This window comes from Hypomesus transpacificus, chromosome 9 (assembly GCF_021917145.1).
Source record: "Hypomesus transpacificus isolate Combined female chromosome 9, fHypTra1, whole genome shotgun sequence".
In the NCBI taxonomy this organism is placed as follows: Eukaryota; Metazoa; Chordata; class Actinopteri; order Osmeriformes; family Osmeridae; genus Hypomesus; species Hypomesus transpacificus.
Genome location: NC_061068.1, coordinates 5,140,159 through 5,165,883, shown reverse-complemented (window position 1 = coordinate 5,165,883; position 25,725 = coordinate 5,140,159). Strand labels below are relative to the sequence as shown.

Below are 25,725 nucleotides of genomic sequence, written 5' to 3'. Positions count from 1 at the left end.
CTTTCCATAGCTCACCTTCAAGCACACCAGACTTCTTTTCTTCTTTTTTTTTTTTTTACCGCAGATCTAAAGGGCCCGTTTCTGGGTAAACGATAACTCTCGTTTAACTTGAAAGGCCACTTTCATCATCTGTTAATGGGATGAATGAGCATAGACTGATCAACAAGTCTGAGAGATGACGAAGTGGTCGGAAGATTGTGAAGAGCAGTGATAGATGTATAAACAGATACAGAAGATAGGATGTCAGCTGAAGGGAGGCTTGTTAAAGGATGTCCTTCTGTCTCTCTGCCAGGCCCAGAAACGGGGGCAAGTACTGCGTGGGGCGCAGGATGAAGTTCCGCTCGTGTAACTCGGAGCCGTGCTCCAAGCAGAAAAAGGACTTCAGGGAGGAGCAGTGCGGGGACTTTGACGGCAGGCCCTTCAACATCAACGGCCTGTCGGACAACGTGCGCTGGGTTCCCAAGTACAGCGGAAGTAAGGACGGCTTCACTTCCTGTCATGGATTCATATTTTGGAATGTGACATAGAAATCTCGGCAGTTTAGACGTTGGCCTTTGTGCCTAGCCTTTACCCTCTCCTTAACTCGTCTGCTGTGTGTGTGCTGTGTGTATGTCTGTGTGTGTGCCTCTGGTGCTGTGTGTGTGTTTGTGTGTGTATCCAGTCCTCATGAAGGACCGCTGTAAGCTGTTCTGCAGGGTGGCAGGAAGCACAGCCTACTATCAGCTCAGGGACCGGGTCATCGACGGCACACCGTGTGGGCCTGACACTAATGACATCTGCGTCCAGGGCCTGTGCAGGGTGAGTCCTCAGCTTCCCTCCAGCAACTTGGAACTGCTTTCACAAATCCAATGTGTTTCAGTGATACGGACATAAATGCTTCAATGGGTAATGAGATCACTTATGCAACTATATATTGGCTCATTAGGTTTAATCCTTTCTTGCTAGAACGGTCTTTCACAAGAAGCGTCAAGGACCACCATCTTAACTTCACTGTAGCAGTTAAGCTAAAATCCCAGCTGGATTGATGTTTAAAAAAAACATACGGCTGCCATGCAAAAAAAAAATTCTGAGGTAGTGAAGTGCACTTTTTCAGGTCATTCTTCTGGCACATTGATCTTTCCATGTTCTATCCCCCTCTTTCCCCCTCCTACCTTCTCTACCTCTCCTCCCCCCACCCTGCTGCACAGCAAGCGGGATGTGACCATGTGTTGAACTCCAAAGCGCGGAGAGATAAGTGTGGTGTGTGTGGAGGGGACAACTCGTCCTGTAAAACTATGGCAGGCACTTTCAACATAGTACGCTACGGTGAGCCCAAATCTCAACAGTCTACACCTGACTGTCATGTAGGCCTAGCAAAAGTGCCTGTCTGGCTTGAGGAAAGCAGTCAGTGAAGTGTGATCTGAAATGACTCTGGAGTTATTGTTGTGTCTCCTCTGTGTGACGCAGGATACAATGAAGTTGTGCGAATCCCTAGCGGTGCCACAAATATAGACGTACGTCAACACAGCTACTCAGGGAAACCAGAAGATGATAACTACCTCGGTAAGATCCAAACACAAGACAGAATGCAGTTTGATTAGTCATTATCTTCATCATTCAATGAAAACATAAGGTCAAGTTAGACAGAGTAACAGATTGAGTATTGGTTAAGTTGGTGCTAGTGCTTCCTGTCTGTGGACATGTCTGTAGTGTGCTGGTAGGGGAGGTGTAGTTTGCAAACTGGATCATAAGCAGGATCTCAATCAGCCCTCAGGATAGCATTCCATTAAAGTCACCTCTGTGTGTGTGTGTGTGTATGTGTGTGTGTGTGTGAGGTTGTTTAGATGGGCAGGTGTGTCTGTGTGTGGGTGTGCATTAACTTGGGCGTGTGAGTTTGTGCATATGTGTGTTTGTGGAAGCATTCAGCTGGGCCCCAAGGAAAAAAAAGAGGGACAGGGGGATTGTGGGAAGGGGGCAGATCTCTGCATTACTGTGATGTGTGAAATGACGAGGAAAGTAACTCAGGAAATTAGATCCATAATCGCATTAGTATGAGTGTGTGCAGCAGACTGACTGGTGAACAGGAGGCCCAAGACTCCTCCGGGAAAGTAGGATTATTTTACCCCAATTAGATTTATCTACTCTCAACGCCATGCCTTACTTTAAATAAAAACATCAGCTGTTAGGCCGCTAAGCAGGCAGCGAGTTTGTTTACATCTGGCTGAACTGTCTCTTAGCAACCAACACATGCTCTTGAACACAACTTGGGTGTGAAAGGGGTGAAAAAGCAAAGATTTTGTGAAAAGCTTTGTCCATCCTAAAATATATTATTTTTTCAAGGCTAGCTGACCTAGACCTCAAAATTCACTCACTCACAAAAACACATTTGAAAACACCTTGTAACTGATGTTCTGTGACTGATCTCTCCTCTTCCAGCTGTCTCTAACAGCCATGGGGAGTTCCTACTCAATGGAGAGTTTGTGGTCAGCATGTTCAAAAGGGAAATCAAAGTGGGCAACGCCGTCATCGAATACAGCGGATCAGACCACGTCATTGAGAGAATCAACTGCACTGACCGCATCGAGGAGGAGATGGTTGTCTTGGTAATGACTCCTGTCATCCTGGAGAGGCTGTGACTTCCTTCAGTCGAAGCTGGTAGTGACTCACTTCCTCTTTGCTGTGATGTGTGCAGGTGCTATCTGTTGGCAACCTGTACAACCCAGATGTCAGGTACTCCTACAACATCCCCATTGAGGACAAGCCCCAGCAGTTCTTCTGGGACGCCTATGGACCCTGGCAGGACTGCAGCCGCCTCTGCCAAGGTAAGGCAGGGCGTTGGCCTGGGGAGGGGAGGGGGTCAGCGGGTCCACAGGAGCCTCTGAAAGGGTTTATGTAGGTCACGGTGTATTACTGCCTGACCACTTCTAGATACTTCTGGGTCGTGTCTGGTCATCGGGAGGAGAATGTCTTAGATGAGGTGTTTCTAACACATCTGATTCCCTTCTGAGATACACAAAGCTCCCTTAATGCCTCGTTGTTAAACATTTGAACACAGTACAGATACAGATGTACTGGTTTCATAGCAAACTGAAATCCCCTTTTCTCAGAGCGTGTTCTCTGAGATGAGATCTTGTTGGCTGGTCGTGATTTGTAGCAGGTGTGTCCAATTCCCTGCTGGAAAGGCACACTCCTGCTAGACCTTATCTGACTTTACATTTGGGCGAGTGTGATTTAGTGCGTGTGTGTGTATGTACAGGGTTCTTATCAGATACAAGGTCAATCCCTTCTACTGGTACTGGACTGTGTTTCAGCCCTGTGTGTTATGTTTCCCCAGGGGAGCGTAAAAGGAAGATCCTGTGCAGCAGAGAGTCGGACAGGGTGGTGGTCTCCGACCAGCGTTGCCATGGGACAGCCAGACCTGCCATGGTCACAGAACCTTGCAACACAGAGTGTGAACTCAGGTAACAGCATGGCTTCTGGCTCACTCCAGGAATAGCACCATTGTTGTGCAGCGATTCCTTTTCTCCCAAATCTTCCTTCTCACCTTTAACTGTTGTGCTCGGTCCAGGTGGCATGTAGCCCGCAAGAGCGAGTGCACAGCACAGTGTGGGCTGGGCTACCGAACACTAGAGATCTTCTGTGCCAAACTCAGCCGCACAGAGAGCAAGACCCAGAAGGTGGACGACCGTTACTGCAGCAACCTACGCAAACCCGACGACAAAGAGAGTTGTGTTGGAGACTGTAACCCAGGGGGCTGGGACTACTCCTCCTGGTCAGAGGTGAGACTTCTTAATCCTTGGATTTCAGAATTTCCAAAGTGGAAACATAAAAGAAGAAAGGGATAGAGTGTTTCTCTGTGTGTGTGTGTGTGTGTGTGTGTGTGTGTGTGTGTGTGTGTGTGTGTGCCAGTGCTCCAAGACCTGTGGTGGGGGTACTCGTCGTCGAGGGGCTGTGTGTGGCAAGTCCTCTGATGGGGCAAGTGAGGACAGCAAGTGTAGCCAGAGGGAAAAACTGACCAGCCAGCCCTGCAACGAGTTTGTCTGCCCACAGTGGAAGACTGGAGACTGGTCCGAGGTCAGTTTAATACGTCTCTGTTATCCCTTATTCCCCTGAAGTCCATTATAATAATTTTCTCCATGTCATGAAAGTGGTTGATTAGATGTGTACAGTATGTTCTGTGTGGACATATGTTATACCCAACTATTCAGCATTAATGTGAGGGAGATAATTTTGCAGTTTATTCAACAGGAAACATTGCTACTGTAAATATGTCTGAGCTGCAGTAAAGTGGGTCGAATTGGACATCTTGTTGATCATAGACAGCATGGCCCATTTATTAGTAGTCTAATAAACAATGAGCTTCCTTCTGTGTGGACAGTGCCTGGTGACTTGTGGGAAGGGCTACAAGCACCGGCAGACATGGTGCCAGTTTGGAGAAGACCGTCTAGATGACCGCTTCTGTGACTCGTCCAAGCCAGAGTCGGTCCAGATGTGCCAGCAGCAGGAGTGTGCCTCCTGGCAGGTCGGATCCTGGGGACAGGTGAGGCCCTGGGGAGGGGGTGCTGGTGGTAGTGGAGACTGTGGGGCCCATAGAGGGACAGGGCAGGACCCTGGGGGACAGCGGTGGTGTGTTGCCCGGAGGATCCATAGAGAGACAGGCTGCTACCCAGGAAGACAGGAGGGGTGGGGGTCATATCCTGGAGGAACCACAGGACTATCTTTAGAAAACAAGATGTCTCTAAAGTATCTCAAGTATGAGGGCTAAATGTTAGGGTTAGGCTAAGGGTATGCTATTATTTAACATACTATCGATCATGAATATGAGGATCATTTCAGCTCTACGGGGACAGACAAACACTTGTCTCGGTGGATTGGAGGCTATGCAGAGGTTAACATTATAAATGTTGTTACTTCTCACATGAACTCTCCAGATGCAGGGTGCTGACAGGACAGAGATATAGCCCCCATCCACTCTGTTCACTCTATGTTCAACCAGAGCATTCCCTGCCAAAATAAGCATATCCAATCTATACACAGTGTGTATATCAACTCGCATGTGTGTTCACCCTTCATCCACCAGTTTATAACTATTGCATTCTGAAGGCCCTAACCTAAAAAGGCAATTCTGCAACATTTCCTAAATGAAAAAGATATCTTATAACCCAGCATGTGTGTTAAAAGTGTTTGATGGAGATTTCTGGTGCCTGTATACCATGGGTTACGCCAGCAAGCTAAATGTATATTTGAAGCTGTGAATTGAAGCATGTGTGAATTGTAGTTGAAGTTGCTGCCACAAAAGTCTGACCTTGTTTCATTGGAGTCAGTGAGGTAGAAGAGAGTGGTGTACCCACTGACTTGGCTACAGTGGGAAATACATGAGTTACTCATGCATTATGATCCAGAAGACTGTTATCTGCTGCCACTGGGCCGACTGTGCAGCTCCCCACCAGACACACACCATTTGTTTGTCTTTAACTGAGTTACTCAGTTTTCACCAGATTTGCAACGTTGGCTAAAATGACCCTCTCTCTTTTCTCTCTCTCTCTCTCTCTCTCTCTCTCTCTCTCTCTCTCTCTCTCTCTCTCTCTCTCTCTCTCTCTCTCATATATGAATGTAGTGCACTACATCGTGTGGACCAGGTTACCAGATGCGCGCTGTGAAATGTGTGGTTGGGGCATACGGGTCTGTCATGGACGACACTGAATGTAATGCAGCTACACGTCCCACTGACACTCAGGTAAGACCAAGATCCATTTCCTCCCCTGTTCGGCTCTCTACTGATTACTGCTTCTGCTTCTGTGTCCCTCTGTGTTGCTCTCTTTCTCTAAATCTCTCTCTGTCTCTCTCTTCATCTCTCTAGCTTTCCTTTCTCTCATCTTTTTCTTACCTTTCTAACTGCCTTTCTGCCTTTCTCTCCATGTCTCTTTCTGATTTTTTCTCTGTCTTGAGGGTCTCCCTTTCCAGTTTTGGAGCCATTGCTACAGTCAATGCCACATTGTTAGACAGGAAGGAAGCCTCCCCTCACAAGTTCATTGCCACCTGGGCTCAATAAGGCCTTGTTGTCTGCTCTCCCGTGCTCCGGCCCTGGAGGGGACTGGAGGGGGGTTACACTTGAGCATTCTACCCCAAGACAGACACACATAGCTGGGATTGTCTCCCTCAGGCAGTCGTCCTTTCATGGAGCACAGGAGGAGTGTGGAAACAGGACAAGGTCTATGGCATGCAACTCCATTGATCTGGGGTCTGGTTGGGGGTGGGGGGGGGGATTTAAGGTGGGAAGAGTGCAAGACTATAAGCAAGAAAAAACATTGAAATATGTTGTCACCTTATTTGTCTGAGCCACAACCAGTCTGCCAGTGGCAGCGCCTGTCTGCCAGAGTATACTGTGGGACTGTGGTCTCCGCTCACACCCTTACCTTACATGAACTTCACTGAAAGTGCTGTATGCTAACATCTGCTCTCTACAAGTGTCACAGACTTTTAAACAACCCAACTAATCTTGACACAAACAACTCTTATTCTAAGAAATGGAGTCGTTAATCAACCTTTCATGTGCATAGCTCTCACCCTGATGGTGCGTGGGCATGAGACAGAGCATGGGCTCAAGAAGGAGCTCTTCATTGGCCAGAAAGGGAGGTGGGGTTGAGATCTGTTGAGGCTGCGGGGCACCAAACCAAAGCTGGGACTGTGGTTGCAGAAAGACCCCCTCCCTGTGGTGCTAGCCTTGACTCCAGAGCTAGCCGTCAGGCCCACTGACCCTGAACTAGTCCCCTCACCTCACTGTGATTCCAACCAGCCATCCGTGAAGTGGGCTACCATACCGCCCAGCCCACCACTGCTCTGGGGGAGGAGGGGGGGAGGGGGGGGGGGGGGAGGGGCACGTGAGAAAGAATAGAGCTTATGTTATGAGAGCAGGAGGGCCTACCTGAATTAACCCGAGTTATAGTTTGCTTTAAACTTGACGTGATTTAACACAAAGGTAGATATAATAAAAATAGCATGCAATCATGCACACGTTTCAAAACCTGAACAGACACACACACACACACACACTCTCTCTTTCTATCTCTCTTTCTCTCTCTTTTATATATATACACACAGTATTCATCTCTTGGCTGCCACCACAGGCCATTTTTCCACCCCATTCTCCTCATTCTTTCCCCCACCAACATGTTTTTATGATGTTCTGCTTTGCTGTGTGTGTGAGGCGCTGCAGCGTGGTGCTGTGTTCTTTCTGCCAGGGTCCTGTTTGTCTCCACCAGAGGGATGAGTGTGGAATGTGGAGCCGTCAAGGCCTTACTAGATATGATTTAGATCCCCACCCCTGAGCCAGGGGTCAGGGGTCAGACAGGGCACAGGAAAAGAGGAAAGGGTGGAAGGTGAGGGAGGGGCTTAGCCACTGGCCAGTGTTGTTATTGGAGACTTGGACACCACACCACTGTGACCTGTTCTGAATAGGATTCTCTCAGGTAGCTTTGATGTTCTGCCTTTAGGATCCAAGTTTGTGTGTTCAATGGAGGGTAGGAACAAACTTGGTCTGATTTGAATTGAATTGAATTGAATTGATGTTTATTGGCCATGAAAGTTTGCACAGACACGGAATTTGATTTGGCAGGAGAGCCTACCTAGGCAGCCATCAAAGGCGCCCACCAGAAAGATTACAGCAAAGCATAACATGAGGAGAGAGGAGGAGAGAAAAAGGCAACCCCCATACAATGCTCCTAGAGGAGTACAGTATGGGAACAGGCAAAAACCTCAGCACATAAGCCCACAAACATTAACAACACAACATTACAAACACTTGCAATGGGAAAGGGCGGTGGGGTAGACCAGCAGCATCTGGACCTGCGACCGTAATAGGCGCTGGACACAGACCCGCCAGCCACCCAGGGAAAAGCAATCGAAGGCGTTGGGTGGGGGTGGGGGGGTGGTGGTATCTGTAGTAGGTGAAAGTTAGTGTGTGAGTAGGTCTGGGTTGGCGCCCTCGACCTAGGCCACAATCAGTCCGAGTCTCTCTATGCAGATAGTGTTGGCAAGGAGACGTCCTTGGTCATGACCCGGGTAGAGACCAAGCCACAGATGTTATTGATTGTGATTGTGATTTGAGCGGTGTGGTTAATGTATATGGTGCTGTCTCTCCCTACTCTAGGACTGTGAGCTGGTCCAGTGTCCCAGCAACCACCCTGTTCCCCCAGGGACCAAGGTGCCCTCTCACCCTGGACACAAAACCCAGTGGAGGTTTGGATCCTGGACACAGGTTGGTCTCCATCAAAACCTGGACTGAAACGTGCACATGTTTGTGTGTGTGTTTTTCCTTTGCTGACCAACTCAGCCTCGTCCACAGTGCAGTGCCACCTGTGGTAAAGGAACCCGGATGCGCTACGTGAGTTGTCGTGACAACCAAGGTGGGGTGGCGGAGGAGGCAGCGTGTTCCCACCTGGTCAAGCCCGCCGCCAGAGAGGTGTGCTCTGTGGTGGCCTGCGGACAGTGGAAGGTTCTAGAGTGGACTTCGGTAAGACAGACATTACCCTTTCTCTTTGTCATGCAGTATGGACGCGTTTTGCAGACACCAGATTGTCCCCCCCAGCCCTGCATGCCGTTACAGGCATTGACAGCCTTTTAGATTAATGTCTATTTCTCAAGGCAGTTGTCCAGACAGTTCTGATGCCCTGTTTCTTCCTGTGTGTTTATTTAGCTCTACTTTGTGTGTTTCAGAGAGTTTTGACGTGTGCGGGTTTGACGATTTGTGTGTGTGGTTGGAAGGTTGGCAGGGGGTGGAATGAGACAGTGGAGGGGTGTGGGAAGGGGGGCAGGGAGGCAGTGGGAGGGAAGGGTTGAGGGGGAGGGGGAGGGGGGGAGTTGAGGGGCCACAGTTTTGTTTACAGATGGTTCTCATCAAACAGAGCGCTGGTGATACAGCCCTGCCAGACTGCAGCTCTGGACTCCATAAACACACACACACACACACACACACACTGCTTATTATTCCTGCCAGAGAGACTCAGTGACTTCTAACACAGGAAACAGGAAGTAGTTCATCCCGAGGCCAGAACTACAGAGACACATCTGAACACACAGTATCCCTCTGATGCTCGATTTGGAATGGAACCGGATACCAACACTGATGGGGAAGAGGATAGCTAAGTTATCACATGCAGCGCTACTGGTTCACTGGGTTCAGGGAAATACCAGCCTGACAGTATCCCTACCCATGTTCAGATCCCAAGCATTTCTTGGTCCTAGATAGTGTATTTTCTAGCGGGGCTGTACATTATCAGTTGCATAATGTTGTTTGATATGCATTATTGCAAGATATACAGTTGACTCTTGTCGGGAGACCTAATTGGAACAGCATGACTGTTTGGCAGGAGCTCTTACCTAATTCATTGTTCCTTGAGTAAGATATATTTGGTCAAAAGCATTTAAAGGGACAAAACCATGCCATGGAGATATTGAGAGGAGCTTTCAGCTTTGTTTGGCTTTCCAGAGATGATGTGAAAATGAAAATCTTGTTGATGACATTGGAGAAGACCTTCCTTGATCAGCGACCTGTTTTGTTCTGTTTAGGGACTAAAGCAAAGAACTGGGAAGTGCAAAGAGTATGTTACCTTGAACAGGCTTGGAATTCAAATGCTCACACTAACCCTGGAGTAGCTCATTCATTTCAACATTCATTGTTTTGATTGTGTGTGTGTGTCTCTGTCTGTCTGTCTGTGTGTGTGTGTGTGTGTGTGGTTCCAGTGTTCCGTGTCCTGTGGCCAGGGAAAGACCACACGTCAGGTGGTGTGTGTCAACTTCAGCGAACAGATTGTGGATGTGAATGAGTGCGACTCCGACGACCGTCCAGCCACAGAACAGGAGTGTGCCATGTCCCAGTGCCCTTCCCACTCCAGTGACTCCCGACCTTTCCCCCCACCCAGTGGAGGCAGCAGGAACAACCTGCCTGTGGCCAGTGACGGGCGCAGCGGGCCCAGAGCCCAGGCCCACCAGTGGAGGACTGGACCCTGGGGAGCGGTGAGTGGCTTCTGTAATGTTGGTGTATTAAGCTGCTCAACACATTGACAGTATTTGGTTTGTTGTGATGTTCTCTAAGAGACCTTGGAGCTCTCTCTCAGTACTGATATGTTTCTTATACGGTGATTGTGGGTGTGGATAACACCTCTGAAAATCACAACCTCTCAAGGATACAGTAATAGTTTCTACTAAGTACAATAACACTCAAATAACCACTATCTATGCTCTAAAATAACTTACTGTATGGTAAGCTATTTAAGTTGTCATGTAAATAGCAGGTGGTATTTCTAGGCTCTCTTTCTTCCCCTTTCCTGAGGATGTGTTTTAATATAACACAGAGAGATATGTCAAGGAATCTACTCCGTTAAGGGGGCTGCCAAAATGTTGTGCTCTGGGCCAGTACTCGAGTGCCTTTGTGCTTTTTCCTGTTTGTGTCTGTTTGTCTGATACGACAGCAAAAAATATCGACTTTCTTGCGGAATCAAATTGTTTGTGGAGACGCCTTTCGAATCAAAGATATGTTTTAAGGGCCAAATGATATGTACATTATTGCTATGTTATATTGTGTCCTATTCATGAGGTGGGACGGTGCGTCAATATCGAAGTTCAATCGAGAAATGCAAGCATGTCCCGTTGACACAGTGGGAACCACTCGCACACACGTGTGGATGAATTCACCTGTCTGACACGAACGTGTGTTCTCGTCGTCATCAGTGCTCGAGCACGTGTGCCGGCGGGTTCCAGAGACGTGTGGTCGTGTGCCAAGACGAGAACGGCTACTCAGCCAACAACTGCGAAGAGCGCTCCAAGCCCATCGAGCAGCGCTCCTGCGAGTCTGGGCCTTGTCCGCAGTGGGTCTACGGACACTGGGGAGAGGTGAGAGAACGCCGCCTACAGCCTACGCTTCCACGCCTGAGCTGAGCTACTCCCACACATCCGTGCACTCTAGAAATACTTAAGTGTCGAGACACACCTGTTAAGTCTTCACACTGTGTGCACACGCCCCTCTCCCTCTGTCTGCAGTGCACTAAGCCGTGTGGCGGAGGGATCAAGACGCGGCTGGTGGCGTGTCAGCGGCCCAACGGTGAACGCTTTAACGATCTGAGCTGTGAGATTCTTGACAAGCCCCCGGACCGCGAGCAGTGCAATACTCAGTCGTGCCCGTCCAGCCCTCACTGGAGCACAGACCCATGGAGCTCGGTACGCTAGTAAATATATGCCTCTCAATCTCCCTCTCTCTCTCTCTCTCTCTCTCTCTCTCTCTCTCTCTCTCTATCTGTCTCTCTCTCCCCTCTCTCTCTATCTCTCTCTCTCTCTCTCTCTCTGTCTCTCCTTCCCCTCTCTCTCTCTCTCTCTCCTTCCCCTCTCTCTCTCTCTCTCTCTCTCTCTCTCTCTCTCTCTCTCTCCCCCTCTCTCTCTCTCTCTCTCTCTCTCTCTCTCTCTCTCTCTGTCTCCCTCTCCCCTCTCTCTCTCTCTCTCTCTCTCTCTCTCCCCTCTCTCTCTCTCTCTCTCTCTGTCTCCCTCTCCCCTCTCTCTCTGTCTCTCTCTCCCTCTCCCCTCTCTCTGTCTCTCTCCCTTCCTTTTTGCCTTTTCATTTCACCACATGTGGATTCTCACCACTTAACTGTTAAAACAAAACCACACAAACTGTTTTAACTTAAAGTGCAGGATGACTGTGATTATTGGAAAATCACTTCAAATTTCCACCTTCACTTCTAACAACCTTTTTTCCCATGTGACTGGTCATCCTTCTGAAGACAGTTTGGAAATGTATTTCTGTTGCATTTAGCGCAAATATTCATTCCCACATGCAAAATGCAAAAAGAATACAACATGATGAAATGCTACTCAAAGCTGTGACCTATACAAACCTGTTATCTGTTGGTCATCCTGGTTACAGTTTTCTGAAGTAGTTTATGTGAATCCAATTTAGTTTGTAAAATATTGTTTTTAAAGATAATTTATTACTTAAAATTTTTTCTTGTATATAGCATAAACCTTCAAAGTGAGTTATTTGTGTCTTAGCTCTTTGTATATGCAAATCAATCATTCAGTTTATCATTGTTCATATGCAAATATTTGCTGGATGTATATCAGGAATTTAAGATGTCTTGCTTTTTTATTATCCAAAGAGAGAATCCAAACTCAATTGTCGGTGCTGTTTGTATTGTTTTGATTTTCCATAGTTTCAAATGGAAGAAACGGAAAATGCTAAGCAACTGTATTCCAGGCTATATACTGTAGAGAAAGAACATATATTATTCTAGTACCCACTTTTTACAGTCTAATATATCTATAAGAATTCTACTTGTCTTACGGCACATTTTTACAGACATAACTAATAGTATGACTACACTTTGTTTTGCGGTTCTTTATTTACAAAGTTTAATTGAGAATTTTAGCAGCAAACAATTGTATTGCCAGAGAATATCCAGTGAATGAACACTGAAAGGACTGTAAAACAAGGTATACTCTATCTTGTTTCAGCAATTGTTGGATATTTAGCAGTTAGGTGATTCGACCAGTTTTAGTGTCTGATGCAGATGTTGCATAACTGATATATGAAAGGTACAGAACCAGTTGGCCGCAAACTCACGTCTCTAACGGTTCTTGATATCAGTATATTTATATGTTTTTTTTGTAAATACTTTATTTCAGTGTGACCCATTACCAGAGCTCATATGAAAATATGCTATGCTGAACATACAGTACCTCACTTTGAACAAAACACAACAAAACCAGCCATTCATTTATAGTTCAGTACACTACATTGGTGCTTTGACAAAACAAGGGAGACATGAGTTATATCTTTCAAAAATTCTCTTTGATATTTAAGCTTGAGGTCTAGTGTGACTGTTCATTGTGACACCTTGGGTTTTCTATTATTTTGTGTTTTGTTTATTTCCATGAAGAGCTGTTGATTGATCAAAAATGCTGGGCCCAACCATTTTGTTACATACATGTATGATAGAGAATTTGTACAATCTGAACTTAAAGCTGTTTTTATATGGTGTGTTTATATCACCTATCATGATATATGTTGCTCAATTAGAATGGCCCTGTCATATTATTTAAAACTTGCAGCACCTGCTACAGTATTGCAGGGAAAAATATGTCTCTGGAGCTCATTGTTGAGCCAGTCACATGATTCTACCTCAGACTCTTAAGATCGCTCTGTCCTTTGAAAGGTTTTCTGCTGACTAAGATTAACCATATTGTATTGTCTGGCTATCCAATGCTGTTGATGAACCTAAGCACAGATCCACGATCTGTGTCGTGTTCTACCTCATAATGGTTACGATCCAGATTGAGGTAGTGAAAGCTGATCTAGAATCTGTGATTAGGGGCAAGCTTTGCTCAAAGTCCACCCATTCTCAACATAATTAATGTCAATACTAATGTTATAGATGTTATAACAGTGTATAGCTTCTACACTACTTGAAACTCCACAGTGAACATGGAAATGCTAATGCATGTGGAACTGTCAAATTAGCTGTAGAACTCGTCCAATTTAGCACCATCTGCAAAATCCATTCGGCTAAGGATAGTATAAAGATCTATTTTAGTTCATGTTTTAGTTGTGGTGCACATGCAGTAGCAGTAGGAGTAATACTATTAAACTGTTTAGTAATTACAAGAGGCTCTTGAAATAAAATACATTAAATGTCTCTCATTCCAAATGGCAGTATTAGTCTGTGTTTCAAGGGCATATGTGTATATTTATGTAAGTAACTGTATTTATTTCATCTATATCATGTCAATATTTAATTTTATATGGATTTTCTGAACTTGTGCTCACTTTTAGAAAGGTTAAGATTAAATTGAAATAGTGGTACTATTCAAACTGTTTCATTAATTCTGGGTATGTAAGGTAGTAGGTTAAAAACTAGTGAAGTGGATGGATTCACATGCACCACTGCTAATGGATGATATTGTTGCAATTAGGTCCCACTGAACGCCACTTCAGTTAGCAACTAATTTACTGAACACCAACAAATGAGACAAAACATCAGTCAGCATGCACTCTTGAACATGTCTGTTCAGAAGGCCAAAGTTGTTCAAAGACACGCTTTGCTGAGTTGGACTAAAATAGTTGATTGAAATTGCATAATTACCATGAGGAACCACTAACATTGACGAGAACACATTCATCACTACTAGGATTATATGTGCAACCTTGTAGTGCTGTAAAATAGCACATCAACATATACACACGTCAATTACAAAAGGATCTAGATTACTAGCTTTGGTTGCATAATAATTACAGTACAAACAAGGAAGTGGAAGTGTCCTGTATCATTTTGTGAATGTCACCTATTGATTAGTTTCTCAGCAAATCTGCAGACAAGCATACTTCTGGAACTAGTTTATAACGCAGTTCCCCTAACTGGTGCTTCTGAAAGGGCGTTTTCACTGAATGAAAATTTCACAAATCGCTGAGCAATATCTTTGTTTTCTCATGAGGTCAGGGTCCCCAATGACCTCTTTGAGCAATTATGCTCTTTCAGTGTCTGCCCCAGAGTTCAAAGCTCTCTGCATCAAGGTAAATCTTTATTCTCTGTGACACCGCCAACGAGGACCTCCCATTTAAATTAATGTGCTCATTCACTGCTAATACCTGGTATGTTTTTTTTGTGCGCTTGGCGACGCGTGCTCTCAAACAACATAGTCTCCCTATCTGGCCTTTTCCTGTAGCCTAATGTGGGTTCATGACATTGTTCTGATGGCAGGGGCCGGTGACAGTGACTCAGTGACTCAGTGAATGAATGTCCCTTCAGAAGGACAATGCAGGGGTGCATGGAAGGTCAGGGTTCACGTTTGATCTGACAGGGGACCCTTCCCTGTGCATCTCATCAGTATGGATGGACTTCTGGGAAATCGTAGGGATCCCAGGGGGGGGAGGTGGGGGGCAATGCAGGGAAAGACCTGCTGTCTATGGGGTTGAGGAAGGTCCCACCTCTTCCATTCCATTGAATTCCAGGAAAGTTGGCTTCGGAATGCGGTGTTTGGAATAATGCTGACGAAGGCATTTGTTTAATTTGACTCTGTAAATAAAGGCATCTGATTTGAAGGATTCATGTTGTGTCTGAAGAAGTGTTGGTATATTCTGTTTTGAATAGACACCTACATGTCTGCTCTTATGTTTAGAATATGGCTTTAGAATATGGCTTTCAATATTGTATGTATAATCGACAGGTTGAGGTGGATAAAGGGTATGTTACCCAATAAAATGTTTTATTTGATTCAACTTGTGGAACATATTATTGGATCCAAATGTATGCCATTTCCTCTTCTTACTTGGTGTAGTGAATATTTGGCTTATGGTTAAAATTAAACTGTGAAGGTGGGTGATCTTGCTGGCAGATCACCCACAGCCATGCCAGTCCCCTTGAGCAGTAAGGTCAGGTTAATATGCTGTGCATACTGTAGGAATTTATGGACAGAGAGTTAAAGTGTGGTTTACTCTGACCCAGTTGTGATTATCCTAAATGTAATAGCGGGTTATTTGAGTTGAGCAAATGTCTGGAAAACTAATTTAAAGAGTGAATAAAACTTTAAGGACTGTTCTGACATTTGCAAAGAAAGCACAGCCTGGCAGCCTGCCTATTGTTGTAAAAAGTATACTTTTAAAGATTGAAACCTTTTATTATGAAGCACCATTTCTTCTCAATATCCATCAGTGTCCATAGTCCTTCTCTGTGTGTGTTCTGTTCACTCTGAGACTCTAACTCTCCTGTACCATTGTATCTTGTGTAGATTGTTGTGGTATCGTATGGGAAATGGGTATGTATTGTATGTGCAATACAAATGTATCAGGAGGAATACATCTTTTGAAGCTCCAGTTATATCCAAGAATCTAGCATTACTGAGACCAGTCTCTAGCGCCACCGTGGAAAACTGTTATTGTACTGCAGTGCATTGTGGGTAGAAATCATGCAACTAGGTCTACTACACTGGACTGACAGCTCATGGGCCACATTTTGGGACTACCCCCTGCTACTCACAGACCTTTGTCCTCATGGTTTTTTAGTTTATTGACATACAGTAGAACTGAACAAAAATTATTATTTCATAGCCACATTTCTTTGGTTAATAGTTATCAAGTAATTGCACACTTCTGGCATGTTTTGTGGTATTTCCTTTATTTTGATGGTTCAAACCAACACTTTTTGAAGCAGTTTTTAATGTTTATTTCCCCTGCAGACAGTGTAAGCGGATGAAGGCGTAATATACTCTGTGTGGCTATTCTCCCAAAGAATATGACTCATCATTGTACAGTGTTATATTCATCAATTAAATGTATTTGTTTCACTTTTATTTTGCGTGGTTTAATTCACAAGAAACACCAACATACTGTTGAACGTATGCAAGCAACATTCCTTCACAGCATTGTCAATCAAGCCCTCTGTACCTTATGGGAGGACCGTGACCCACTCTTTAGTAGATACAGAAGTCTTCCACTTTAAAACCCTTACCTCTCCAGTGTAAATGAGGTGAAAGGTCACGGAGTGTTCCTGTCCAGCATGGTCCCTCACTGGGCAGTGCAGCACGCCATGCTGGGCTACGTACTCATTCAACCTTGGGCTGTCGTATCTCATCCATCCCCACACGCAGTGCCCCTTTGACTACCCAGCCTGAACTGAGCAACCTCTATCTACCCCAGCCCTGCTGAACTCACACTCCTGTGTGTGTCGCCGTGGGTGTGCTAGTGAGGGGTGCTGGGCTGTCACACTGAGTTACTGGAGACCTACGCCTGCTCACTGAACCCGGAGGTGAAACAGACTGCCGCCGGTTAGCACAGAGAACAGTGCAGATTTCAGTTACGGTAGCCCTGGGATTTATTTATTTTTTACCTATTTCCTTTCCTTGGCAAAAATTTGGGGTCTGTCCAAAGTTTTATGTCCGTACAGTTTGTCGGTGTTATCAGGCTTGTGTAATGGGTGGAATGCTCATTTTTATGTTGCATGTTTACTAATGTGTCTGACCTCTACAATGTGCTATCATGTATGCTAAAACTGCATTGACTCTCAGTATTCCGCTCCCTGTCCTTTCAAAATTGGTTTATATGACTTTCTACCACCTTGAAACACACTGTACTGTACTGGTTACCCCTTCTCACCTGTGTGTGCCCCTTCTCACCTTGCAGTGCTCTGCGTCCTGTGGTAAAGGCTTCAAGGAGCGTAAGGTGAACTGTGTGACCCGGTCAGGCCGACTCGTCCCGGACGAGAACTGCCTGCACCTGCCCTCCAAGCCCAAGAAGCAGAGGAACTGCAGAGGAAGCCGCTGCTCCAAGTGGAAGCCGGGCAGCTGGGGAAAGGTACTCGCCTCTCAACCTGCAATAAAACATTCTCATTCCACCTCCGCGCTCTCACACTGACAATCATGCACACATTTTTGCTCTAACCCTTCTTAATGCTTACCAGCTTGCTGATTTGTGTGTCTTTAGCACAGTTCAGCGGAGCAGTATTTCAGTGTCTGAGCTGCCTTTATACCGTGCATGACCGCCGGCTGAGAGGAGTGTTCTGTTGCACATGGTGTTGTGGTCTGGGTGGTTGTAGCTCTTCCCTCGGGGTGGTTTGAGAGAGAGGAATCCATACTGGGCCTACTTAAGTATCTGGGACAAGGGGAGGGGTCAGGGATGACTGTCTGTCTTTGATCCGAGGTTAACTGTTGCCAAATCTAAGCTTTCCTCCCTCTTCCCCTTCACTCCTTTCTCCCCTTCCCTTCTTTCTTCCTTCTCTCTCTCTTCTCCCTCTTTCACTCACTTTTCTCATTCCACGTGTCTCTTCCCCTGATTTTCATGCCCTGCCCCACTTGCCCTCCCCAACGGAAACCATGTGCCATGTCTGCACCCCTCCGAGATGATCTGACTGACTCACACCAGAAACACATCACAACATGTCCACCTAGACTGTCTGTCTTTCATCCTCTCCATTATTTTCTCTACTACATCTGACATTTGTCTCTCTCTTTCCGTCTCTCTCTCATTTCACTGTGGGGCTCAGAGGAGATTGACATCTGTTTGCAGAGGTTCTTCTATCAGAAAGCAGATGTTTTGTACACTGCATAAATTCCACCACCAGAAGAGTACCAATGCCTTGCCATGTGACAGAAATTATATTAAGAGAACTTGTGTTGTGTGGAGAGGAGATTACAGATGTACAGTCAGCACTGATTCACACATACGGATTGAATTCACCAGTTTCTTACTTGTGGTAGGCATCTGAACACACACAAACCAATACTTAACTTTTATGTTTAAAACATTGAGAAAGGATTGCCTTGTATTTGTGATGACCTATTCCAACTAGTGCCACCAGTACTAGTACTCAACTTGCACAACGTTCTTCTTTCTCACCAGTTTGCTGCTGCTGTAGAAAATATTTATTAGCCAACTTAATCAGGTGGTACATAGGGTTTCTTTAGACATTTAGCTCCACTACGCCACAGGTTAATCCTTAGACTTTTACACTCTGAATTAATATTCATTATATCACAGACAATCCCTAATTATTTTATTACAACTGTTAAACCGTTAATTAGATTAGTTGGAGACCTGACTTTTCGTCAAGTTAATAGTATAAGCCAACACATTATAAGACAAATCAAGCAGGGTTCTACAGGTTGTTCAACTGTAAATATTTTTCTGACAAGAAATTGCGTAACGCATTGTACGCTATCTATTACACAAAGTTTTTCTCCAGCAGTTATTGATGGGATAGGTTCATTAAAATAAATTACATGTTTTAAAGTAATCTGTCAGAACTTTCGATTGTTAATTAAAAGTCATACCTTTTATCCTTCGTTATCACAGTGTTCAGTGTCATGCGGGAATGGAATACAGCAGCGCGAGGTCTTCTGTACGGTTGGAGATCGACGCAGAGCTGAGGACACTGACTGCCTCCAATCATCCCGACCGGCCTCTAGCCAGAAGTGTATTTCCTCCGACTGTCCGACTCTGAATCGGTGGAGAGAAGGAGAGTGGCAATCGGTGAGCGCAATTGAGAGTTTCTCTGGTTGGAGATATTTGTATTCGCTAAAGTGATGCTCTGTTAGGTTTTTGCTCTCCCGTGTAGCAGAGGTGTGAGAGACCCGCTAACACAGAACAGACCTTGCGCTGCACTCAGACATTTGCTGTCAGGAGGCCAGGGGGAGTTTGAGAGCGCGCATATGCGCGTGTACTGTATAAAGTCAAATGAATGGAGGGTCCTAGCATACAGCATGTGCCTCTGTTATAATTTTTCACCAGGGGTGAAGTAGGCTAGTTCATTTCCGAATACGTTACATTGTTCCGTGGAATGATGATGTCGCCCAGTTATTATTGCCTAAATAGTATGATGAACATAGCTTATAAGCAACGACTGTTTATTGGCATAGCTTAAACAAATAACGTTTGTAATTAACGATGTTCTCAGTTATAAAGTTCGGTTTGACTCTGCATAAAACAATTTCTCCTGAATTTCTGAAAACGTTATGATGCATTGCATGTAGGTCAACGAAAACATAAATCCTACCAAGAGAACAAGTCTAGAAGACTACACATTTACCGCCTAGGCACCCTCTTGCGCCAACAAGAACTGGAGGCAATTATGTCAATTCTCCTCGTGCTGTTGAAAGAGATTTGGCGGGTCAACAATCTTTATAATCAGATCCAGAACTGTAACAAACCTCCTTTCTCCAGTTACCTGTTACCACCAGGGACTCCCTGTTTTATTCGTCTAGTGAAAGAAGACCTTCAGCTGCAACTGTCAAAAACAGTCCTAGCAGCTTTTAAATTGCAACACAAAATCATATGGCCTACATGCATAAGTAACTGTGAAGTCATGGGAGTTCCTTTCGTGGCAGGGACGATACGGTGTGTATTATTTTGTTGGCTGTTACCTTTTCTGTTTATCAGAGATGGCAACAGTACACACATCCTTCACTCAAGTAGAAGTACAGATATTCATGTTTAAAAAGACTCGAGTAAAAGTAAAGAAGTGTTGCCTCTGACATACAGGCTACTTCAGTGGCGATTTTAGACCCTTTTTAAGGGTGCTCAAGCACCCATAAAAAAAATCCACACAAAACTAGTCACACGATACAAAAACGTTTAAAATAATTTATTTTAACTTTTAACTTTTTTTTTATTTTTTAATAACTTTTTTTTGTACTTTTTCGTAATAATGTTTTCAACCTTATGAAACTTTTATTAATTCTTTTAAGTATTTTTGAAACCTTTAGAAACTTTTTTTTTAAACCTTTCATGCCACCAAATACAGATTAAAACTAAAGTAACAAGCCTGGTTGGAACATTTAAGAAGTAGAAAGTACAGATATTTCTGAAAAAATGTAAGGAGTGAAAGTAAAAAGTTGTCTGAAAAATGTATGGTGAAGTTAAGTACGTTAAAGTACGAAGTTAAGTAAATTCTACTTGAGTACAGTAACAAAGAAGTATTTGTACTTCGTTACTTCCCATCTCTGCTGTTTAAAGTATAGAATATAGCACCTCTTCATTGGTCTGGCTTACCTGAATGAGTGGGCCGTCAGTGTACCACATAGTCTTGGCAGTATTTTAACAAATAAAACCCCAGTCAGTACTGTGGTCAACCGTGTACACAGGCTACTCCAGACTGAGGCCCAGGGTCTGACAGTACTGGGCATAAAGAGATAGTTGTCCGTTGTACTTTGTGACTTTAGCTGTTAGTAATATCAATAATAACAGTTTCCTCTCAGACACAAATCTTCAAGAAATGGTTGTTTAGAATAAAGACTGAAGATTCCTTCAGATGAAATACCTGCCCTGTGTAGGCAACATTCCAACTACAGTAGGACAGCTCAGCCTGCAATAACAATTCTAGGTATTTCGGCTGTTTGACAATGTAGAAGAGAGATGAAGACCAGATAGAGTATATTTGTAATAGCTAAAGTGTTTCTGACGCAAGGCAAGGCCTTCTCTAACCCTTTCCCATAAAAGCCTGACCTCAGTGCAGCTCTCCAGCACTGATCCAAACGTCAGAACACTTGAAGAAGGACATGGATCTGGATTTACAGTATGTGTTGAAAGAGACGAAAATCCATTTTAAAACATGACATTTTTATCGAGCACATGTGCTCACCAGGACTGTCAATAGTTTCATGTAAACAATTTTAGCTAACAGGTTGGAAGAGGGTTTACTAACTATGTTTGGTGGAACTCTTTGGTAAGCACAATGTCTTCCAACCTCCTATCTCATGATTTGACAATATTTTTCCAATGCTTTGGTGGATCTCATTGATGGATGTGAAGATGGGCTATCTTTTCTTAATGAGAGAAAGTGTTGTGTTACAGTTGAGGCATGGTCATTCTAACATTTGGAACCATGCTTTCAAAAGACTACCTCCTTACTTCCCATGTGTCAGTTAAGTGGCTGTTTTGATCTAACCTTCTTGCTTCTCTATCTTCTGCCTCTCCAGTGTAGTAAGTCTTGTGGGTCTGGCCACAGGCGTCGAGTAGTGCTGTGTGTGGACCAGAACCAGGAGGAGGTCCATGAGATGTTTTGTGTTGATCAGAGGAAACCAGCGAACTCTGAAAGTTGCAACACTCACGTGTGTGAGTTCATCTGGATCACAGGAGAATGGACTGAGGTAATTGGGTCTTGTTTCAAAGCTCCCACCTGTGTTTTATCTTGGACATGACATTAAAATGTGTAATAGTTTTTTAACAGCCAGGAGAATTTCAAAAGTATGCTTAAACTGTATCCTAATGTCTCTCTCTGTCCTGTCTTAGTGTTCCACCAGTTGTGGACCAGGCTACCACAGACGCTTGGTCTCCTGCAGTGAGGTGCATGGTGGGAATGATAACTATGAGTATGGCCATCAGTCTTTGTCCAACTGCCCTGGAACCCCCCCTGAGAGCTACATGCCGTGTAGTCTGGGTCCGTGCCCCCCACCTCTGGAGTGGAGAGCAGGAATTTGGGGGTCTGTAAGTAGCTGCCGCTTAAAGATTCCTGAAAAGTTTGATCATGTTGCACTCTTATTATTATTCACTAGACTATCAGTGTAAACAACACAAAACAATAAAAAAAAATCTGCATAAAGTATAAATTGTCAATTCATTGTAGGGCAATACTTGGGCAAAACATTCCTGCTCCAGTACTTTTAGGGAATGCTTACTTGAGCTCTTCTGCTCTGTGTGCCCCAGTGTTCAGTAAGCTGTGGAGAAGGAGTGATGGAGCGGACTGTGCAGTGTACGTCTGAGGACCGTGGCGGTCAGAAGTGTCTGTCCAACACCAAACCAGAGTCTAGAAAAGTCTGCAGTAACCCTGCCTGTGAGTCAACACATCAGCCGTGTGTTTTCTGTTCTTCACCAAATTCTTTGTTTTTTTTGTCTTCCTCTGTTCAGCACAATGGTTTTGTCTTTTGCAGGCCATCTGCCCACTAGCTGTAGAGACATCCAGGTCATAAGTGGCTCCCAGGCAGATGGTGAACAGTTCCTCAACATCCAAGGAAAAGCACTCAAAGTAAGATACTTGATCACTTGATTTTTGTATTGAACATTTTATAGAGGGGTCAGTCTCTGATTTTACAAGTGGAAATAGTCATGAAATAGATGAGTGCAAGTTGGCATCCGAGCAGCAACACTCCCTAATCCAGAGTGCAGTGCTTTGAATGGACCAGTGAACCAGTTTTTTTGTGTCTCACAGACAGATGCACCTCATTACTGGGCGACACACGCTAAGGGGAAGTTATTTAGACTGTCTGCCTGTCCACCAGAAAGCTAAAACCTTGGTCAGCATAAGGGATAGCATGTGTCTCTATTATTTCCATGATTTAAATTTCCTCTGGTTGTCTTCTCTCAGTTTCCTTCTCTTTTTTGTCCCTTCTCCCCCTCCTCAGGTCTACTGTGCAGGAATGCAGACAGACATGCCACAGGAGTACATTACCTTGACAACTGGCGAGGGAGAGAATTTTTCTGAGGTCTTTGGCTTCAGGTAAGTCAGCTAATTAGATATTGGGATGACCAGATCCATCATAGGATTTTGACCACTGTGTCTTGTGTATGTGTGTGGGGGGGTACTTAAGGTATGTGTGTATGTGTGTTTTAGACTGATTGACCCCACACAGTGCCCAGCGAATGGCACCAGGAGAGAGGACTGCCAGTGTAGGAGAGACTACACAGCCGCTGGTCTTTCCTCCTTCAACAAAGTTCGCCTGGACATCAGCAAGATGCTGATCATCAGTAAGTGGACCGCAGAAAATAAATACCAGTTAAAATACTGAACGGAAGCACACTCACAAGGGCTACACTTACACACACATAGACTGCCAATGTGTTAATTACAGCAACGCTTATAGCAACATTTAAAATAGCTGAGTGTTTAGCCTGCTGATTTTGCCAAGTATGCTCTAAAATGAGAGCTTCCATAGCCATTTCATTAAGTCCAAGCTCAGTGAGGTTAATGGGCTCAAGATGTATTTTAGGGTCATGTAAGAACACACAATTAAAAGGACTGAAGGGATTGGTTGAAATTGCACTAAGTAGATAGAATTAAACTAATATTGCCTTACAGTGACTCTTAAAGCATGGCTTGATTTAGCCCATGTGAAAGTGTTTTCATTACAGGGGATGGAAGCTTTTATTTATGTCTTTTATGTGAGCTGTAATGGTACTTCAGGCCTGTCATATTTACAAATATACTCTGCTGTTGTTTTGCTTTCTTGTCATGCAGCCACAGACTGGCAGTTTGCGTCCACACGCGAAGGCCACCGAGTCCCCTTCGCAACAGCAGGTGACTGCTACAGCGCAGCGCGTTGTCCACAGGTGGGAACTACAGTATGTGTGTGTGAGGAATGAGTGTGTGAGTGTTAGTGTGTGTGTATGGGTGTTGTGTCCGTAGAGATGGGCCACGGTCGATACACCCAGCCTTAGTTATAGTCTGTCTGAACACACTGCACAGCCCTGGCTGCACATCCTGTTAGTCTGAGGGGAGAGGAGCAGGACACTGGCAGTGCACAGCAAACTGACAAATACTCCCCCACAAACACCCCCTCGACCCTGTACAGCTGGGAACCAGACTGTTCAGTGCCATGTGCTGCCTCTCTCCACTCTCTCTCTCTGACACACGTTATGTGTTTTAGACCACATCAGCCCCAGTGTCTCTCCACAGTGGCTTCATGCTGGGTCACAGCTGCTCTTTGACTGTCTGGTACAAGGCTGTGTGTGTCTGTGTGTGTGTGTGTGTGTCTGTGTGTGTGTGTGTGTCTGTGTCTGTGTGCAAATGCAGTGAGAGGGAGTCGTAATCTGAAAAGAGTGACCTGCCGTTAGTTCACAAAAGATTACCCTGTTTTCTTACAAGGCTTTTATAGCACCCCTGGCAAGTTTGTGTGTGTGTGTGTGTGTGTGTGGGGGGGGCATCTGTTTACGTGCATATTTTATTATGTGAGTGCCACCCTTTCCCACAGTTTCCCCCACCTTCACAATCTGCAGCACATATGACCTGAGTCTCTTACATGTTGACTTGCAGACTGCAGCCAACCACAAGGGAAAGCCAGTAAAAGTATATGAGAAGAAAGGTGTCTTTCTCAACGACAACCTTTCACCCACTTTCTTCCCCCCTTTCCTTCCCCAGAGTCATGGGTTTCCATGAAAACTCCTAGCAATTAAAACAAGCACATATCAACGCATCCAAAGTGTACATTCTGTTTACCCGATAAATGTGTAGGTTCCACATAGTGGAAGTGTGTCACATATATCAGGTTTCACAAGAGATGTGTCTCTGCTTACTTAATTATTTACCACAAATAGTTTAGCTCTTTGACAAGCATGGACTAGATGTAATTCATTCAAATGTACTGTACTGCCCTGGGGTACCCAAGCCCAATATGCATCAGTTGCTCAATAGTGCCCCCACCTGTAGGTCTGGTGAAAGTTCATGTACATAACTTTAAAAAATAGATTTTCCTGTTGTTGTCTCTTTCCATACAGGGTCGTTTTAGCATCAACCTCTCAGGGACAGGTTTCCAGGTGGCAGAAGACACCAGGTGGATATCTCAAGGAACCTATGCAGTGGCAGACATACACAGATCACAGGTATATGCCGATTTGCACATGATTAACATGCTCAAACAGCACTTCTTTATTCTTAACTTTCCAAACGTTTATTTCATCTTTATGTTACTTTTCTTTTTTTCCCTCAACTTATCCATTCTTTTGCATCTCTCCCTCTCCCTTCCTCCATTGCTCCTGGTCTCAGAGGGCTGTCTGGGCAAAGGCCCAAGTGCACTACTTTTCCCTGAATCCTCTGGCTCCTCAAGTACCCAGTGAGAGAGAAACCTTATTGGGCAGCTGCTCTGTGGAGTGGGTCCTCTTGGTTTTGTAATGGAGATCAGGGCAGGGACACTTTTGGCAGGAGCAGAAAGGGTGGAAGGAGATGCAGGAAAGTGTTTACAGCCTGATGTCTACAATGAGAGAGAGCTCCCTGGGCAAAACTAATTAACTAAGCTTTGATTGTTTTAGGCTGGGCTTGATGGAGAGTGCTCATCCAGAAATCAAGAGAAACTATAAAAAGTTCATCATTCATTCTTTGGGTGGTTTGCAATGATTACATTGTCCAAAAAAAGGTGTGACTGCTACAGCATAGCAAATCTATGCCTCCATTTGCTGGGATTTCAGTTATAAATACGTCTTTTTTTCTTCTGGTGCCTGCAGATATTGCAGGATACCAGCGCCCTAGTACAGTATCCAGGACAGTTAGCTTACTCAAAGGCTGT

General features: G+C 44.8%; 1 protein-coding gene across 3 annotated transcripts in view; it reads left to right on the top strand.

Moving 5' to 3' along the window:
- Nucleotides 1–25,725, top strand: part of adamts9 (ADAM metallopeptidase with thrombospondin type 1 motif, 9) — a 38,122-nt gene that overhangs the window by 9,672 nt on the left and 2,725 nt on the right. For 2 of the 3 annotated variants that reach the window (XM_047024857.1, XM_047024858.1), the window contains exons 13-38: nucleotides 293–474; nucleotides 662–798; nucleotides 1,188–1,305; nucleotides 1,447–1,542; nucleotides 2,416–2,582; nucleotides 2,672–2,801; nucleotides 3,314–3,440; nucleotides 3,548–3,758; nucleotides 3,889–4,053; nucleotides 4,358–4,519; nucleotides 5,597–5,716; nucleotides 8,129–8,236; nucleotides 8,324–8,491; nucleotides 9,721–9,993; nucleotides 10,708–10,869; nucleotides 11,017–11,193; nucleotides 17,141–17,311; nucleotides 18,809–18,985; nucleotides 21,430–21,600; nucleotides 21,743–21,937; nucleotides 22,157–22,283; nucleotides 22,381–22,475; nucleotides 22,852–22,946; nucleotides 23,061–23,194; nucleotides 23,685–23,776; nucleotides 24,941–25,045. In XM_047024857.1, the coding sequence (XP_046880813.1) occupies nucleotides 293–474; nucleotides 662–798; nucleotides 1,188–1,305; nucleotides 1,447–1,542; nucleotides 2,416–2,582; nucleotides 2,672–2,801; nucleotides 3,314–3,440; nucleotides 3,548–3,758; nucleotides 3,889–4,053; nucleotides 4,358–4,519; nucleotides 5,597–5,716; nucleotides 8,129–8,236; nucleotides 8,324–8,491; nucleotides 9,721–9,993; nucleotides 10,708–10,869; nucleotides 11,017–11,193; nucleotides 17,141–17,311; nucleotides 18,809–18,985; nucleotides 21,430–21,600; nucleotides 21,743–21,937; nucleotides 22,157–22,283; nucleotides 22,381–22,475; nucleotides 22,852–22,946; nucleotides 23,061–23,194; nucleotides 23,685–23,776; nucleotides 24,941–25,045 (3,865 nt within the window). The other variant, XM_047024859.1, reaches the window with a different exon arrangement.